The 19,482-nt window shown below is 37.0% G+C and overlaps 1 protein-coding gene across 31 annotated transcripts in view; it reads left to right on the top strand.

Moving 5' to 3' along the window:
* Window positions 1-19,482, top strand: part of TCF4 (transcription factor 4) — a 340,777-nt gene that overhangs the window by 265,066 nt on the left and 56,229 nt on the right. For all 31 annotated transcript variants that reach the window (XR_001363545.1, XM_005873627.2, XM_005873628.2 and 28 more), the window contains one exon: window positions 19,042-19,147. Coding sequence is in view for 30 of the 31 variants with exons in the window: in XM_005873627.2 (XP_005873689.1) it covers window positions 19,042-19,147 (106 nt within the window). In the remaining variant the exon portion in view is untranslated. The remainder of the gene's footprint in view (window positions 1-19,041; window positions 19,148-19,482) is intronic.

Below are 19,482 nucleotides of genomic sequence, written 5' to 3'. Positions count from 1 at the left end.
GGAGACCCATCTCTCCCAAGCACAGCGACTTCTCTCTCACTGAATCTGTGGCAGTGGGGGGTACCCACGGAGCGGCTCCTCATTACTGCTGCTCAACAGGGATGGCATCTGTGCCTTTGCCAAGGGAAGGTCTAGTATTGGGGAACAGAGAGGCAAAAGGGGGGGAACATTATAGACAGTTTTAATGCTACCCATGAAAATGTTTTCTTTCCAAGTAACATTTTTCTATAATGCTCTCAAATTCACGTCTTATAATCTGTCCTACAGATGGGTAGCCCATGAGGCTGACTTTTTCGCTTCAGCTATTGCATTTCAAAATATTACTCACAATTAGGAACTTATATAGTTTCTAAAGATAATGTGGTATCTGATGAGTGAATGATAAGTGAATGTTTCTATTTAACATCTTCCTTCTTTTAAACTGAAAAATCAACAAAACAGGATAAAAAAAAACACTATGTCCCCCAAAAAGGTTTTTTAAATGCAAGACCAGTTATAAGTTCTAAAGGCCAGCTATTGAAACCTAGTCATAATACTTGACAACTCCTCACGGTCTCTATAGGAAGATAGTAAAAACTGAAAACATGTAATCGTTGACTTAAATTGTAGAGATATGTCTGTATGATTGACTCTGTAGCGAAAACTGACCATATTTTTATTTTACAATGGTTATTGACTCTGTCTAGAATGATATTTGCCTAAGGCTACTTTTTTCATTGCCCAAGCTTTCTCCTCATTATATACAGATTGGTTTGCTAACTGGTGGTTGTTGTTTTTCTTGTTTTTGTTTTTTTACATTCTTGGTAATGATTATATTTTATATTTTGCTATTTGGTAATCTTCTGGCAATTTAATAAAATGTCCTCTGAACTGTTTGAATTCAGAGTAACTTGTGATTAATTGATTTGCTCTAGTAACATGTATAAATAGTGGCTATTTGATATTTAATGGACATATCATAACCTTAAATCACCCTTCACTTTGACCGCTTAAGACTTAACATTTCTATTTGTTGCTGTGCCATATTAGCTGCTTTCGAAGAGGGATGTATTGAGAAGTCCAATTTGGTGATTTTTAAAAAATATATATGTTGCTTTACTGAAATCTATAATATTGGGAGCTCATAGCAAAACGATGTAGTGTGTGGGCTGTGAGCCTGACTCAGAACATGTTGGGTCACTTAACGCAGCTGTGCTGGAGAGATATTTGATTGGAGAAGACTTTCTGAATCTTCTCAGCCCTGACACCATTCTTGTTTTGAAATGGGAAAATGGAAAAGAGTTTTAGGGGAGAGATATCTCAGTCTTGAAAGGTGATGTAGGTGGAAATCTTTTAGTCCCTGCTCAGAATAGCCAACATTTCTAGTCTGTGCCCTCACTGAGAACAGAGTGATGGGAAATGCGGGTTTATATTTTAGACACACACTACAGAGGCATGAGATACTGTTCCATACTAGCTGTGTGCTTTTCGCTGAGCATCCATTTGGTTTTGAACTGAAATTTAGAGAAGCTTGCAATGGAGGCAACCTGTTTTATATATAATTTCTTTTTAAAAACCCACTATTATTAAAATCTGACGTGGTCTTCCTAAAGTATTACAGCAGTCTATCAGATCTTTTAAATTATTGAATTTATAGACACCAACAATGCTAAAAGGAGAAAAGTCCTGTCCCCTACATGTGCTTAATATGTGGTGTCTGAATCCTCTTTAAAGGAAAAGAAAACTTGCTTTGTCAAAAGGATGAATATAGGGATCCTCAAACTAACGCTGTCCTTGAAGTCCTGAAAAGTGCTGGTGTTCTTTTTTTAGTTTGTAGTTACTCACAAGTGGAGAAATATTTATAAAATTATGTTATGCTGGTTTTTTTAATGTATGCAAACAACTACCAGATCGCACTTGAATCCAGGGTACTTTTAAAAAGTGAGGAAAGAGAATGCCTGCAAAATTTCTAGTGGGATGGAAAATGGTGCTATTTCAGGACTCTCCTGGAAAGATGAGGACTACTTTCGTCTCTGGATGCTAACTGCCCACCCCCCGACCCCCCAGTGCCTAGATACCACGTTACAGAATCCATTCACTTAATCTTTGAAGAGCTCATCGCCTCTCTTTAGGATCTGCTGTTGTTCATACACTGCAAATATGTGCTTTTATGTCCACAAGGAAGGCATTACTAACATCCAGAAGGGCAGTGTCAGGAGCAGGAAAATGCAGCCTGCCAGCTGTAGAATTGTACTCAGACTACGCCATCTACCTTCTGAACAACATTTGAATCTTTGAGGAAAAAATATTGGGGATTCTGATGAGCCTCTCTTTCCTTCCTCCGTCCCTCCCTCCCTCCCTCCCTTCCTTCCTTCCTTCCTTCCTTCCTTCCTTCCTTCCTTCCTTCCTTCCTTCCTTCCTTCCTTTTTTTCTTTCTTTCTTTCTTCTATTTGCAAATCATGGCTTCCTGATCCTAAGGAGGGGGGGGGGGACCTCAAAGGAAAGAGGGCTCAACAGGCTTCCTGGACATCAAATAGTTCATACAAAGCAACATTCTGATGACTTGCATGTAAATAAATCAGAAACATATGAATTGGACTCGTCTCGAAATACATATGGGCCGAAAAAATAGAGAGAAATGCTGAGAAAATGTGTTTTGGGTTTTGCTGAGCTCATGACATTTGAAAAATAGTATGAGACGTTGAACAAACACAAAGGCCGGCGTGGCTTACCCATTCCTAATATTAGCCTCCCAGTCCCATGTCAGATCGGTTTACCATGTGCCTAACACCAGCCCCCTGCGTGCCCCCCCCCACCCTTAATTACTTGCAGTTTACATTTTTTCAATGAGGAGCTCAAAAATAGCATCACATTTCAAGGAGATGCAGATCTTAGCATTTTCTCACCCAGTTGGTTCACATCAGATTAGAAAATACCACAGATCGTGTCACCTTAGAAACAGCCATACTAGTATGGCCCTCTTGGGTGGAATGTGTATGTAGCAGAAGAAAAGCATTATTAAGAAACGGGCCCTGAAGTTGATGCTGCCCATTTAATCAAAGGGATAAACCACCACAGGTGAAAACCTCAAGATGAAAGGTGCCTTTCTTCTCCAGACATTAAGGTGGGGGCCAGCCACGCACTGCCAAGCCCAGATCATGACTTAAGAGCTCCTGCACTTTGTCACTGCTGAGCTCTGTGGCCTTGAAGGTAGTGCAAGTCTGCTTTCCCACATTGCACTCAAGAGAGCTAATATTAGGGATTCTAAGTCCTGGGACAATCGCAGCCTACTTAGAGCTCTGGAGTCCTTTCCCCTCGATATCTTGTTCTGGGCATCTGGCTTTAAGTACAGAAGCAGAGCGCAGGGGAATTTAGGGGCCAAAAACAGAGCTGAGGCTTCTCCCACTGAAATAAGTCATGGACATGCACTTGGGCAGAATCTGCTATCTGTTCTTTGGACTAACACCATTACCTGAGATTATCAGTTTGAAGTTGTAGAGAAGTTGTAGATTTCACCTTTCCTATTTGGGGCGGAGTTATTATGGTTATTTTAAAGACATTTTAATGTGCTTTTCCTAACTCCTTTACTCAAATGGTAAGAAGCTTGAATGTGTACAAGAGTCAGGTGCTGGAATCTAGCTCTGAACAAGACAGACACGGAGTTGACTGCTACATTTAGTCTGATAATGCACTCGCGGGGGAGTAGGGGGAGTACGGCTGCTAAAGGTAGACACAGGAAGGGTACATGTCTCCCAATTGTCAAGAAGCTTGAATGTGTACAAGAGTCAGGTGCTGGAATATACCTCTGAACAAGACAGACACGGAGTTGACTGCTGCATTTAGTCTGATAATGCACCCGCGGGGGAGTACGGCTGCTAAAGGTAGACACGGGGAGGGCACCTGTCTCCCAGTTGTTCTGGAGGAAGTGAGGTCCAAGGATGAATGGAAATTAAGCAGACAAAATGCAAGGGTAATAACTGGGTCAAGGAAGAGAATGGCATGTCCCATTATAAAGAAGTAGTTCAGAATGGCTAGAGATCATAGTGCATAAGGATAATAGTAAGAGAGGACTGAAAAGATAAACAGTGGCTAGATCATAAAGTGCCTTGTGCACCCAATTAAGGAGTTTAGATTTTATCGTGAATGTAATGAGGAGCTCTTCAAATGGGTATGCCCAAGAGATAATTGAATTTAAAAGTCCAGAGGGATAGGAGGAACATCAGGAAGACATAGTCACAGAAGCCAAGGAAAGAAGATCTGACTAGAAGGAGGAAATAGTCAACAGTGTCAGATGTTACTGAGAGATAAAAGTGACATTTGGCTGCAGTATCCAGGAACTCTTGAGCAGTTTCATTGGAGTAGCGGATGTGGAAGGAAAGTAAAGAAGTGGAGAAAGGGCACAGCAAGATGCTTTTCCATCATCAGTGTCATCATTATCATCATCGCTAGAAAATGAGCATCAAGCATCTTATCTACCAGACAGAGAGAGTGATGGAAAGAATGAGACACCCCCTGAGGGAATTGGAACATATTTGGGAAAGTAGACCATAAATATAAAACAGAAGGCAGTAACACAAGTTAGAAGACATGCAAAGGGCAAAACGAGCTGTACAGACCAATCAGGTTTAGTGGGACCTGAACAGACCCAGGAAAGAAAAGAAGGAATTAGATGGCAGATGCAAAGGGAGGGTTTTTAAAGTGGTGAGTGCAGCTGGAGTTCTGTATTCTGTGTTATGCCTCCTTATCACAGTCCAGTCTGTTTTTGAGTACCCATCAAATGGAAATAGTAGAACACATCATGAAGTATAATGTGTGTTTTTAACCTGCCTATGACTTCTGTTTAAATTTTTCAATCTTTTTTTGGAAAATTTAAGTCACAGGCTGACTGTCATAATTTCAAGCAATCTTTATTTTTAAAATCTGGACACAGAAACTAAGGAACAGATATCACAAATATAGCAAGTCAGAAATGCTCATAAATTCTATATGGATGAGTTCCTTGAGAAATTTTGCACATCCAGTGCTGGACATCTGTGGAATTTTAGCATAGTATCTTTTACATCTGTGTTATCTCCACATGACATCTTTTCCCTGATAATCCATAGAGGCTCATGCTCATGTGTAATACCTCAGCCATTTATGATTCTGAGGGTAGTTTTTCTCAACAAAGATGGCTTGAACTGTAGTTCTGTAAGGCACTTCAATACTATAAAAATCTGCTGTGTAAACTTTGTGACGGAAGGAAAGCATTGGTTCTCTTTCACTTTGGCTGTTTCCCTTGTTGGTTTAATAAATGTTTTTTTGGACACTTGGTGTCGGCAAGATAATTGCATTGAGTGTACTCTAAGTCACACCCTCTGCCCTAAGGAGCCTATAGTATTTTATGGGAAATAAAACTTGTGTAATTTATAGAAGTTACAGATTTCTAAAGTATAGTGCTGGGAAAGCTTAGAATATTAAATATGTTCAATTAAAACTTTTTGAGCTCCATCTTTTCCAAAAAAATGTTTGATCCATAATCCTGTTTATATTTTACCACTAGTACACATTGCTATTTGTACTTGTTAGAGAAAGGAGCTAAATAAGTTGTCCACATTTCAAGAAGTTTTCTGTTAAAGAAGAAAACAGACTCATCGTCATCCAAATATATTTTAATTCTGACCAGGGTGCTGAACATGCTGTACAAATGAGAAACGAGGTCCATACTTGTTCAAAGTGTCTTGTTTTATTTGCACCAAATGTCTGTGTAGTGGCAGAAGTTACAATATGTATTTTCCAAATGACAGTTCAAACATGAAAGATGGTCTCCTGCTCCTTCGGGCACATTAGAGACCATTTCTGTAGCTGGTTAGCTTACCTAAGACAATGAGACAGTGTCACTTTAGACCAGTGGTTCTCAACCTTCCTAATGCCGGGACCCTTTAATACAGTTCTTCATGTTGTGGTGACCCCCAACCATAAAATTATTTTCGTTGCTACTTCATAACTGTAATTTTGCTACTGTTATGAATCGTAATGTAAATATCTGATATGCAGGATGTATTTTCATTGTTACAAATTGAACATAATTAAAGCATAGTGATGAATCACAAAAACAATATGTAATTAAATATGTGTTTTCAGATGGTCTTATGCGATCCCTGTGAAAGGGTCGTTTGACCTCCAAAGGGGTCGCGACCCACAGGTTGAGAACCGCTGCTTTAGACAGTTCTGACAATGAGGGAGAGACATAAGTTCATTTACTTACTAGAATGAAGAACATTGAATTTGCTAACAAAGAGATCATGAGTGACTTCAGTAAGAACATTTTTATTTCAATGGAAAAGCAACCTCGTCACCTAATAATGGCTACATTACTTACCTAAATTTTCTATCTGGCAACTGATGACAGAGTTTACTGCTTAGCAAATATGGCCATCCTTAGTGCTCTCTGTTCCTGGAATACCATTTCCCTACAGATGGGTCCTCACTAATATTTTTTTGAGTGAAGGACAACAGATAAATTATAGGCCTGCTACACTGTTTTGTTTTAATTGAGGTGAAATTCACATAACATAAAAAAACCTTTTTAAAGTTAACGATTCAGTGGTATTTGGTACATTCACAATGTTGAGCAACCACCACGTCTGTCTGGTTCCAAAACATTTTTATCACTCATAAAGGTGACCCCATGCCCGTTAAACAGGTCCTTCCCATCTCCCTGCTGCCATGTTTTATAAACCTTTAATTTTATCATACACACAAATATGCACATACACACTATACACTTATCTATCTATCTATCTATCTATCTATCTATCTATCTATCTATCTATCTATCAAGGATTCGGAGAAAAGCCCAGATCTACTTGGAGATTAAAATGTTCCAGGCAGACATCCTAATGTGCCCTCACTATGTAATCAAAGAATTATATACAGGCATGAGCAAAAGTAGGTTTACAGTGATAACAAAAAAATAAATGCAATCTATAAGAATAAAAGCATAATATGCTAATTAGACTGGACAGCCAAACGACCTTCCGGATGTCCTTCGAACAACCTTCTGGACAAAGCCTGGTCTGTGAGGGCCGAGTCCCTTGCATGAATTTCATGCATTGGGCCTCTAGTAACTAATAAGTAATAATGCAAGAATAACTGTGTTTTGTATATTCACAACTGTAAACTTACTTTGCCCCACCCATGTATTTAATGGGTGTTTCTCCACCAGAAAAAAGAAAACATCTCCTCCTCCTTTTTAACCTTTCTGTATATTTCTGTTAATTTCTCACTTCATACTAGTTTTCAAGGGGGGAAAAGGCATCAATTCTGTGCCTTTTATTATGTAAAACTTCTGTATTTCTTTTCATGTGAAAACATTTTCTCATTAATTTCATCAACATTAAGAATTTAAACTGCTTCCCTTATCTTAATGTTAAGCAATCATCTGGATTTTTCATTTCTATTTTAGACATTCAGAATTCTTGAACAAAGTAATTTAGTTATCAGAGATTTCATTTCTTGGAAATAAATTACATTCTTATTGTAATTTTTATTGTTAAAGAAATTACTGTTGTTCATATTTACTTATACTCTTATTATTCCAGAACAATAATAGAGGTGGCAGATCTTTAAACTGTATATCTTTAAAATTAAGAAGTTTTAAAGTGAAAAAATGTCTGAAATTTAAATATTAGAGAAAGTCAACATAATTATATTTTAAATGTGCCTGAAGGTATGAGCTATTTTTGTTAGAATATTGTTGCCCTTTTTTATTTTCTCACCTCCTTTGAGAGGTTTTTTTTTAAAAAAAACTATCCTAATGGGTTATTTCTTTTGCATAAAGAAAAAGTTATATTTATTTTGTATAAACATACAAAATGTTTCTTCTGACATTTTCTAGTTGCTAGTTATACATCTGAAATCTCTCAAATAGCCAGTAATGAAAATTCTGGGCCCTTAATTTGTTTTTAATGTACCCAAGCACCTGGCCTTGTGCTAGCTAGAAGCTCTGCTATGAGTTAAGCCAGTGAAATATTGCTGGCTGATTTCACCTAAAAGTTTGCCCTGGATATGGGGGAGGAGCAGGTATTTGAATGGATATTAGATAGAGAAATGGTTGATTGGATATAGATGTTGACAATTTGCATACTTTTTTTTTTCACTTCAATCTGTGCCACAGAGTCATACATTTGGTAATTATTTCATGCTTTTGTTTTTAGTTGAAAGTAGTTAGAGCCATATGTTTTGACAAAGAAAGATAATTTGTAGTTTTTTTTGGCTTTATGAAAGGGAGAATGGGTAATAATTTTACAGTGTACCATGGCAGTGATTCCTGTTCAAAACTTCACCAGATTGGAAACTCACTGTTCATAACAATCCTCTTGGTAAGCCGAAGATGAAGACATATGTATGAAGCACCCAGAGTTAAGTTGGATGCTTCAAAGTACGGCGTAGAATTCATCCATAACTATACTTAGCATGGGTAGGTCTCATTTACTAATATGGAAATTTGATCTCCAGATTCCTAGGTGGTCTGGAAGGGCATTCTGGTCAGGTGCTAACAGTTCTGACCTGGGATTCGGGGTGAAAAGACCTGGGTTCTGACCTGCTCTGCTGCCCTCATAGAGCCATGTGACCCCTGGGGAAGAAAGGCACCTACTCTCCTCAGCTTCTGTTTCCTAGTGTAGAACAGGGGTGAGAGGGTTGATCCCTTATCAGTGGTTCTCAACCTTCTGGCCCTTTAAATACAGTTCCTCCTATTGTGACCCAACCATAAAATTATTTTCGTTGCTACTTCATAACTGTAATGTTGCTACTGTTATGAATCATAATGTAAACATCTGATATACAGGATTAGGCAACCCCTGTGAAAGGGTCGTTCGACCGCCAAAGGGGTCGCAATCCACAGGTTGAGAACCGCTGCTTTAGATAGATAATCTTTCTCGAACTGATTACTAAGTAAGATAATGGATGCAGACAGATTTTATAATTTAAAATACTGTAAAGGTAGGAACTTTTAATAATGATTAATCAGAGAATTTCAGCAAATTTCCTTGTATACAATTAAGTTCGAGGCCAAAGAAGGTATCCAGTGAAGTATGTATTCCCTTTTGTGAATGTTTCTTTGAGTATTCCTCTTGTCTTTTCGATCTCTGTTAGAATCTTGTCTCACTATCTTTTCATTCTTGCTTGGGTCTTTGCTCTTGAAAGTGTGTCTCTCTGCTTTTATCTCACACAATTTTCTTCCCAATCATTATTGCTTCCTGGGGAGGAATGTGTACTTAGTTACGATGGCTCTCTGGCCATCCCTGGTGATTATATACAAACACAGCAGTAAAGACACTCAGGATTGGAGGGCTAGGAATGACACATTAAGGGTAGTACATGGTCAGACTCTAAAGAAATCAGCATTTTTGTTTGGTTCTGCTTCCCCTTCTTATAAAGCCTTCACCATACCCTCCTGCTTTCTCCTTTTTCCTCTCATTCTTCAAAATTAATTATTGAGAAAAGATCTAAGACTTCATCACATGGAAGTGTAGTAACTGCTAACAAACTGTAGCAGCATTTCTATTTCCCAAGATGGGGGATGATTGGAGATGTGTTGACAAGCGCATTTGTGACCATGGAATTTTTCTGGGGATACAAGCTTTTGCCCCTTATAGTGATGTACATTAAGTTCTGCAGTAATTGACTTATTTCAGTGGTGTCCAAACTTATTAGAGCCCAGATCCCTGTGTAAAAGACACACCTGTTAACATCCAGTAAAGGATGTTAGCACTAGACTTCAGGCATCAACCTATGGACCTGGGTTCAAAGAGAAAAGGGTGGGGACTGGTACTCTGAGAAATCTTCAATATGGACTATTATTCATAATTGCCTTCACCTTCCAAAGAAAGCTCAGCCTTAAAACACATTGAGAAGTAAAAAGCACTAGAATCTGTTTTGTCAGACACAATGAATGTTTATCTTTCTCCAGTGTGATGTTATTCTTACTTTGACGTGTATCTTGTGTGTAATGTGTTTATTCATTCATTCTTATGTGCACTTAGAACTACTTGAGCCTGTGCTGTGCCAGGTACTACACACACACACACACACACACACACACACACACACACACACAGTGCACCTGCACATTTTTTCATCATACTGTTTTTAAGCTTATTGTTTCTTTGACTCTCTTACCAGGCCTTCTTAAGTATTGACTAGAATACATGAGAAACAGTGATGATTAGCACTGGAATAAACCTAAAATTAAATCTTTTTATTATAACATCTTAGAATGTGTTGTCATCTGAAAGACATGCTGCCCTCAATTAATTAATGAAAAAAAAAATGCCTGCAAAGGTCACAGAGCTATTTATTGGCAGTATAACCAACACTGTTTTTATGTTCCAACACTTCCTAATAAGCAGTAGTTGTTATCTAAAAAAAGCAAACAATTGGTAGCCAAAGAGGCAGAAGTAGTACTGAGATGGGAGATGATCCATTAGAAAAATGGACAATCATGAATTTGATGTGTAGCTGTAAATAAAGATATAAATAATGTACTACATCTGTTTATGACTTAAGATAACTAGAGATAATAATTAATTGAAATAATAAGTCATGTTCTCCTTACTATTACCTTTAATTGCTGATGAATATTTAATAAATAAAAGCTCAGAAACAATTGGGGTGTTAGAATATATTAAAGAGTTGTGATGTGCTTATTATCCAATCTTTTATCTGTGCCAATCCTGAATCTGGTGATGAAGCCAATTTTCACATGAATAAGTAACAAAAAGAATGTAACCAGGAAGAAGTCAGGTTTCACCTTAACCACATTTTATGCAATTAAGTATTTCAAAGAGTTCTTTAGCCAGGTGTAATTTGATCAGCTGAAGGCATCCTCAGCCATGGCCAAGTACTCAAAACGTTAGCAGTGGACATTCCTGGGATACGCCACGTTGAAAGTAATAGCAAACATACAGTGTCTGCTCAGGAAGAGCCAAGAGCACGAGAAATGCAGGTGTAAAAATAAAAAGAAGTATTTGTAGCCAGAGGCGAGTACACATTAGACAGGACTATATTCACACTTCACGTGAATGCTTTAAATAACATGGTACTTTTTATCAATTTAGTGTCTTTGTATTTCACTACTAAACCCAGGTGTACCGCTCAACAGATTCCTTAACCTCTCTGTCTTCAGTACCTTTAATAGGAGTACTAATTCTTGCTAAATCTTTGCTCAGCTTTGTGTCTGGAAGACAGATGGATGATCCTCCTTGCAGGAGGACACAGGAAGTTCCTTCGTGCTTTCCTGGTTGGGATCACCCAGTGTTCTCTTCTGGGAGAACAGTGTTCCCAGGCCCTGGACTGCAGAATGGCCAGGAAGTGTAGGGGACCCAGGACTCTACAAAGCTGGCTTCTGGTAGGCCTCCATGATTACCCTAAAAAGAAAGAAGCCTTAACTATCAAGAGGAAATGTGGTAGACTGGTGGTCAAAAGACATGATTTTGAATTCCAGTTTTTCCACGTAACTAGCTGTATGACTTTGAGCAAGGTAACTTCTCTGTGCCTCAAATTCCTTATTTGTGAATTTGATCTGATAATAAATAGGATTAGTGTAAAGACAAAGTGATTATATGCACACTTTTGCTGGAATAGTGTCTAGCATATCGTAAGTAAACTGTTAGTATTTTTATCATTGTCATCATTTTGTCATGCCAACTATGACAAGCGCTTGGGGCTGGCAGGCATTGGGACTAGGTCCTTTTCCAGATCTGGCGAGTGCTAAACTGTGATTCCATAATAAATTACTTCTTTTCTTTGTTCCTAATTGCTAACTTCTTGCATACATTACTGAGATGGTTGTAGGATAATATGTGAAAACAACTAAAAAATCACGAAATGCTCTAGGTCTGCAATATAGTTTGAGTGAGCCTCTGTAGATTTAAATCCCAGTAATATTGTTATGCAATTATTAGTGATTCTGCGTTTCTTTTTTGTTGTTGTTGTTGTTGTTGTTGTTGTTGTTGAAGCAGGATTTTTTCTTCCTTGTAAATTTCTAGACATGTCAAAGGCTACATGGACTCCTGTTTTTTTCGTTTAGAGTTTGAAATTTGATTTAGAGTTTTGAAAAATGCACTGCAGCTAGCTATATTTAAGAAGAAGAAAAAACACACATAAGAATATCCTTGCCTTTTTAATTGAAGACAAGAAGAACATGATTGAGCTGCCTGGCCATAACGAACACAGGAGGCACACACTTAATGGGTCGGGCTCACTTTGTTTCAGCAGCTCCACTGAGCCTGTGTGGGCTGGAGGGGCTGGCAGAGAAGTGCCTGGGCCCAGCCTGCCCATCGTGTGTGCTTACACAACTCCTGATGTCGCAGAACATTCAGGTCCCTGTTTCGCCTCCCTGTTGCTTTCTTTTGGGTCTTTTTTATATCTTTCAGTTATATAATTTGATCAATAAATATATGAACAAATAAGGGTATTGAAATTGTTACCATTTTACTACTACTTAACACAGAAAAGGAAATTTGGTGTCTGAGAAGGATAAAACATTTGGCTCTAATTCATTTATTGGATTTAGCTTCAGATTTAATTTACTCATTAGTAGATCATGGAAACTCAACTGATATTTAGAAGGTTAGAAAAATTATATGTGACATTTGTGATGGGAAATATGGATATATGTTTAAAGTAACTTGTATTCTAAATATATTACATATTCAAGGAATTTATTTTTTGGAGATTATATACATATTCACTTTCATATATTTTTGCAATATATGTTAGAGTGAAGACAGGTCATTATTTGTTAGCACAAATAAAATATGAATATCATACACATGAATGGTAGATTTTACACATTTTTTATAATTGTGAAAAAAATAAGACTAGCAATAAAGACAGTTTGAGGAGCAAAACTCTTCCTACTAGATTTATTTTAGGAAACTTAAACTATTTGGTTACTTCCTATGAAAGCCTATACTGATTTAAATGTATAGGCTTTTCAACAGCTTATACCCCAAAATTTTCCATTTATAATTAAATATCTATCTGTCAATATACTGCACACATTTATGTGTTATCTCTAAACAGATTTCCTATTTATGTGATAATAATGCAAACCAGCCTTTAACCATCACTTGGAAATGAAGTGTAGGATCACTTTCCACTAGTAAATATTTCTTGACTTGGTAATTATACTGAGAATATATCAGGTGAATAATTTTTATTTCTGTAGTTTGTCTTTTTTGTACTCTTAGGTTGTATATTGCCTTACGTTACTATTATATGCTCTTGAGTGTTACTCATTTTGCCTTTAAACCGTATAAGAACATATTTCAACGGTTACTTGAACCTATTTATCAACCTTTCATGCCATTTTACTGTTCATTAGAATACTTAAGTTATAAAACTAAAAAAGACTTTTGGAAGGAGAGTGTCAAGAGGACTGGACAAGAAATCGGGAGCCTGGGCACTGTCTAGGCCCCTGGGTAACTCCTTTAGCCTCTTCTTTTTGCTCATTTGTAAAATGAAGTTGAACTTACTTGAGCTTTAAATATATCATGCTAAGAGGCAGGACAGTGGGTAGCAGGTGGAAGGAGAAAGGAACAGCTGTAAAGAAGTGCTACAAAAAGATTTAAAAAGAAAAAGCAATAAAAACAAAGGAAGAGTAGAATGGAGGGACTCAATTACCAATTTTGTGAACACACAATATCAGAAAGTGTTAAAATTCAGTTCAAGCTTTATTGTCCTGCCATTCAATAATGTCAACTTTTATTACACACCAGTTGTATACTAGGTACTAGGGATAGGTACGTAGAAATTTGCCTCTCTCTCTAGTCCAGCAGAAGAGTTCTTGCTTTTGTAGCCTAAAGGGAACACGAGGTCTTAAACAAGCTGGCATTGTTGCAAATAGATGCTGTAATGGAGGGTGATGCGCATGCCCAGTAGGTCTCTTCACAGACAAGCATGTCTCTAGACCAGCACTTCCAATAAACTTGCTGCCATGGTCGAAAGTTCTGTGTTGGTGATGTACAGTGTGATGGCCAATGGCCATATGTGGCAGCTGAGCACTTGAAATGTGGCTACTGTGACCGAGGGACTAATTATGTTAGTTTATTTAATTTTAATTCAGCTTAATTCAAATAACCACATATTACTAATGGCTACTATATTGAACAGCTCCATTCTAGACATGTTAAAAATAGCTATAAGCAATAAGTAGCACTTACAACAAGATATAAATAATACTATCATTTATGGAGTGACTACAATATGTTAGTACTAATGCTGAATAGATATTATCTCTGATCCTCACAATAAGAATAAGATAGCCTCATTTGACAAAGGAAACTTGAGGCTCTGAGAGATAAATTGCTTTGTTTTGTCCTCACAACTAATTGGGAAAGCTGGAATTTGAAGAGAGTTGATCTGGTTCCAGAGTTGGGTAATTTCTCCTATCCTGCCAAACCTGTTTCTGTATTACCGGGAGACTGTCTCTTTTAAGTACATCTTCCTCTCGCTTTATGGATCAGCTGGCAATATACTAGTATCTTTAACTTGGTCACAAAGACCAATTACAGTGTCCATTTACATCTTCTACACGTGGAGGGATCACTGCCCCTGGGCCGTGCTTTTCTCTTATTGTGACCCGCGTCCTTCAAACAATATTGTAAGAGTTGAGGGTCCAATCCAGTTAGTTGCCTGAGTAGTGTGAGCTGACCATCTAAGAACGTTTCCCCATTAGATGCTAGGAAGCTTCAAAGCTTATGCCCCGTCCGAAAACATCAGGCTCACACTACAAACTCTTGGCATTTGAGTGTTTAACTGCCACACTTCAGAATATCTGTGAAATCTCCCACGGTCTGAGCTGCTAAGCGAGCCTCGCTGGCACTTGGGAATCTGAGGCATAATTCTGCTTTGCTCTTTTCTATTCACCATGGAGCATATAGCCACTTTTTAAGGGTCTGAAAGTTTTGATCACACTGTCTTAGTTACTCTGAACTGATTCTCTTTGGAAATTATATGTTCAGATATGTGCAGAATCTCAAAGGGGTAGTAATGTGAAGGAATGTTAAAGGTGTACTGTGTAATTCACTGTCTATCACCCATTATACATGAGCTGTAACCACTTTACTTGATCTCCTCAGTTTAGCTTCCCATTTCAGGAGGCAAATACCATGAACATATTCTAGTTTCACTCTGAATATACCATATCTTATTTTCTTAAAGGTAATTAAGAGACCCCACAAGAATATGTCTACAAACTATGGCCACAAAAGCCTTGTATTGATAATTACAAATTTCAATTTATAAAAAGTAGGAGCTGCTACTTCCTTTTTTTTTTTTTGCTTAGTTTTCTTCTTTTCTAATAGGCAGAGGTTCTAGTTTAAAAGCATGGGTCATATTGTTGTTTCTTTGATGGCTGCACAAAGGATAATCAGGACCATTGGATGGAACAGCTAATGTACAATAGTAATACTGCTACGGGTTTAACAAAAAGTAAATATGAAAACATTCGTTGTTTTTATCAGTTCAGGGTTTAATCTTATCTAGAGAGCTTTGTTAAACTCAGGATTTTTATATTCATGGTTTTGATTTAAATTCAGGATTGTAAGGAAAAGATGTAGTGTTTACTTTGAATATTAACTGTACTTTGTTATTAGTGTTCCATGAAGCTTTTATTCAACAAATTGTTCATTAAAAGGCTGTCGCCTATAAGCTATGGCCAAGTCTCCCCATTCCCAATTTTGCAACAAAAATTTTTCACTTCTTCAGTCACCCTTATGGGAGGAATCGGAATGACAAAAGTCACCTTGATCTAAGCTACCATATCAGAGAAAAACTAAATGTAGATTTTTGTTTCCCTTTAGACTTTCCTCATGTTTCACTGGTGGAGAGTCACTTCAGTACATTGAACTAGAGTTTGGGATTTTAATTCTATTTTTCATTGTACTGATTTTCTGGTGTTAGTCATTAAAAATGATTGCAACTATTTGATGTTTGTTATTGTTTTGTTAAGTAAAAAGTTATCTTATTTAACAAATGTGTACAACATTTTTCTATTTGCATAGAATAGTAATAATTAAAATTAAATTACGTGAGTTTTTCTTATTGAATTTAGTATCTCTATTGAACACCTTATTGAAACCTGTCCTCTGAAGCCTTTTGGTTGAGAAATTGGCAAAATAGTTGACTAAACTAAAAATATTGAAGCAGCTCACTGATCATCTGGGTTGTTAAAGATGAAAACATGAAGAATAACTGAAGTATGAACATTATGACCACTCTGTTTTCACCAATATTATCTGATACCTCCGTCTCTATTTTTAAAGAAAGTAACCTTTAAAAAGTGGAAAATAAAGAGCAGTTGATAGCGGTGCAGTTTGATCAAGTCACATATTGTTAGCAGCTGCTTTGATCATTTCTTTATTGAATTTTCTTATAGTTAAAATAAATAATTTTTATTTCTTCTTCTTTTAAAAGTATAAGTTCTGTGTGATATTTATTTGTATAAACAAATAGTTAGAGCACTTATACCTTTTGCAGTGACAAGGATGAAGTTTGTAAATGACATTATACCTGATCTTTACATTATGGTGTAAAGAAAATTTATAAAATATGCAGAAATTTCCTTTTTTTTTAAAGCCATTAAACAATGGTCCATTTCTTGTTAACAAAGATTTCTGTCTTGTCTAAAGAGTCATCATTTGGCTACAACACCAGAAAAACAAATCGGATGGTATAAGATGCCCTAAGAACTTTTTTAATCACATCGATATTATTTTTCATGCAGGTAGCATTTATTAATTTGGAGTAGATGATCTTACCCACAGATCTTTAAGCTTGATCATAATTGGTAATCAACGTAACTTCCTTATACATGAACAAAATTACCAAAGTTTGACCTTATTTCACAAAAGAATTAACAAATAATTCCATCCAAATTAGGAGGGAAAAATTAACCTTAGGAGCAATCAAATGATGTTGATATAATAATATACTAGTACATGTTTAAGGATAATGTAGTGAAATATATAATTAAAACTCAACTATTATCTTAAAGTGAGTTATTTCCATTATTTTAAAATATGGTTTAATAATGAGTTCGAGTTTATTTTCAGTTTTATAGTAAATATATTAATTTCTGAAATTTGGCGATAACACGTAGTACTATATATTAACACTGGCTGGCCAAATAGCTGTCAGGCTAATGGCCTGTAGATAGATATATTATAGTCATATTATGCTCATACTCTTCTTGGAATGAGATGATCTAATTTCCAATTTCCCCCTTTTCTAGAAGGTAATGTTTTCTTTTATCTTTTTACCCTACATTTAAGACCTTCTCCGAATACATTTAGGAGCATTTTGAAACTGTTAATTGTATAGTTCTCAAGAAAATACTGGGTTTTGCTTTGCAGAACTGAGAGTATTAATTTGTTTGGGGATTCCTGGCTTAAGTTTTATTTTTTGTCCCTTAAATATATTTTAAAAAATCCCCCCCTTATTGTAAGGCCTTTGAAAATAGAGGCCAATAGCTATTTATACATTTAAAATATGAAGAACGTTTAAAAAGAAAATGAAATATAGCCTGTGAAATATAGGGCTTCTTTCCCACCATGACGCAGGAAAAATCCTTGTTTTCTAAATTGCACATGGGTTTTTCTGGTTTGTTTTTGTTTTGTTCGATCTCCAGGACCTCCCAATTTTCAAGGGCACTGTGGGGCATATGTAGCATTTATTTGATGTATGTATGTGTATGCATATTTTTCCACATCTGTCTCTGTGGACCTATCCTTTGTGAAATTCTAAACCTTATAGTAATACTTAGTTTGTGATTCATGGTGTTCTGAGAGCAATTATATAATTTATCGTAGGGTGTTTATTTGATGTGTGCTGTAAAAAAAGGGGGGGAGTTATTTTCTTTTATTTTTTTGGTAACCCTGCCGTTGCCTTTTTATTGGTGAATTTCTCTTGTACTGTGACCTGTGAGTCTCACATGGGCTCACTGCCAATTCTGTGAGCGCTGCTGCTTCAAAATGGAGGAGGAAGGTATCCGTTTCCTCAGGAGGACGACAGTGCTCAGTCCCCCACCATCTGGAGAGAGGAACTTCTGGAGAAAACGAAAATGGGGATTTAAAAAATTATATTTAGCAAAAAAGGCAAGGGGAAAATCAATTACAGTTAAACTGTACCTTATGAATTTATGCCTTTCCAGTATGCTGTCATCTTTAAGGGAAACATAAAGAGAAAAATACACTGGTTATTTTTATAAAGACCCAGTTCCCCAGATCTCATGAGTATTAGTAAACAAATGTAAGCAAATTGGGATTGTGGCACACTTTTTTATTTAACTGCACACAGAAATATAAGAAGAACTATAAAGGAGGGCTACCCCCTTCTTTGCACACTGATTGTTGGTGGTCTATGATGTAGATCTGGCTCTTAGTGGCCTTGTTCATGCATCTGCAAAAAGCTGGCACTATAGGAATCATATTCCAAGACATATTTGTCACTTTCTTTGGTTTGAATAGTGTATGTGTTTTCTCCTTTTCTCTCTCAGAAGTGAAAATTTTAATTAAAAGGTAGAGTAAAAGGGGAGAAGCTTTGTAAGTTATATAAATGTCTAACCACTATGCTGTACACCTGAAACTAATAACATATTGAATGCCAACTGCAATTGAAAAGCTAACATTTTTTAAAATGGGAGAATCTTGGTGCATGTCTTTCTGTTTTTACCTTTCATGTGCTCTTGGGCCACCTATGCTTTTAAAAAGAAAGGATATTTAAACTCCCACGATCACCGTATTGGTATTATATAACATATTTATAACTAGACATATTCTTGCCTGTGACTTGAAAATATCACATCCAGTCTCCCAGTCACACAAATGTACTGAGTATTTGAGGGCAAGGGGTTGTCTTCTGTTTTTCAGAAAGGAGCAGTGTTTCTAGGCTTTCATCGATTGGGAATGCACATGGTAGACATTTAGCACTGTGTGCCTGCTTCTTATATTGTTGTGGACCTTGAACACTTTGGTCAATGCAGCCAGCCAAACTAAATCGCCTCTCCTTCCTCAGGTTTATGCTCCATCAGCAAGCACTGCCGACTACAATAGGGACTCGCCAGGCTACCCTTCCTCGAAACCAGCAGCCAGCACTTTCCCTAGCTCCTTCTTCATGCAAGGTAAGCTGTCTCTTCCCCTAACCAGAAATCACTGCGAAGAGTCTTCCTGGGTCTTGTCATGCCATGTATGAGGCAAGTGACTGCTGAACTGATACCCAAGAAGTGGAATAGTAGACAAGTATAGAATACTGATGGTCATGCATTCATTACAAATAAATAAACGACTTAAAACTTACTAACACCTGTTTTTTAAATGAAAGCCCCTGCAGCAACGATGAGTTAAGCTTAGACTGGTTTGCTTTACTAAGAACCGATGTCTTGGAGGATGGTCTTCCATGACTAATCATTTCAGCATCTTCACCCTCAAGAAGAGTGCTTGTATATGTTTTGAAGTG

The sequence above is a fragment of the Myotis brandtii genome, unplaced genomic scaffold, assembly GCF_000412655.1.
Source record: "Myotis brandtii unplaced genomic scaffold, ASM41265v1 scaffold416, whole genome shotgun sequence".
In the NCBI taxonomy this organism is placed as follows: domain Eukaryota; kingdom Metazoa; phylum Chordata; class Mammalia; order Chiroptera; family Vespertilionidae; genus Myotis; species Myotis brandtii.
This window is presented reverse-complemented; position numbering and strand designations above follow the sequence as displayed.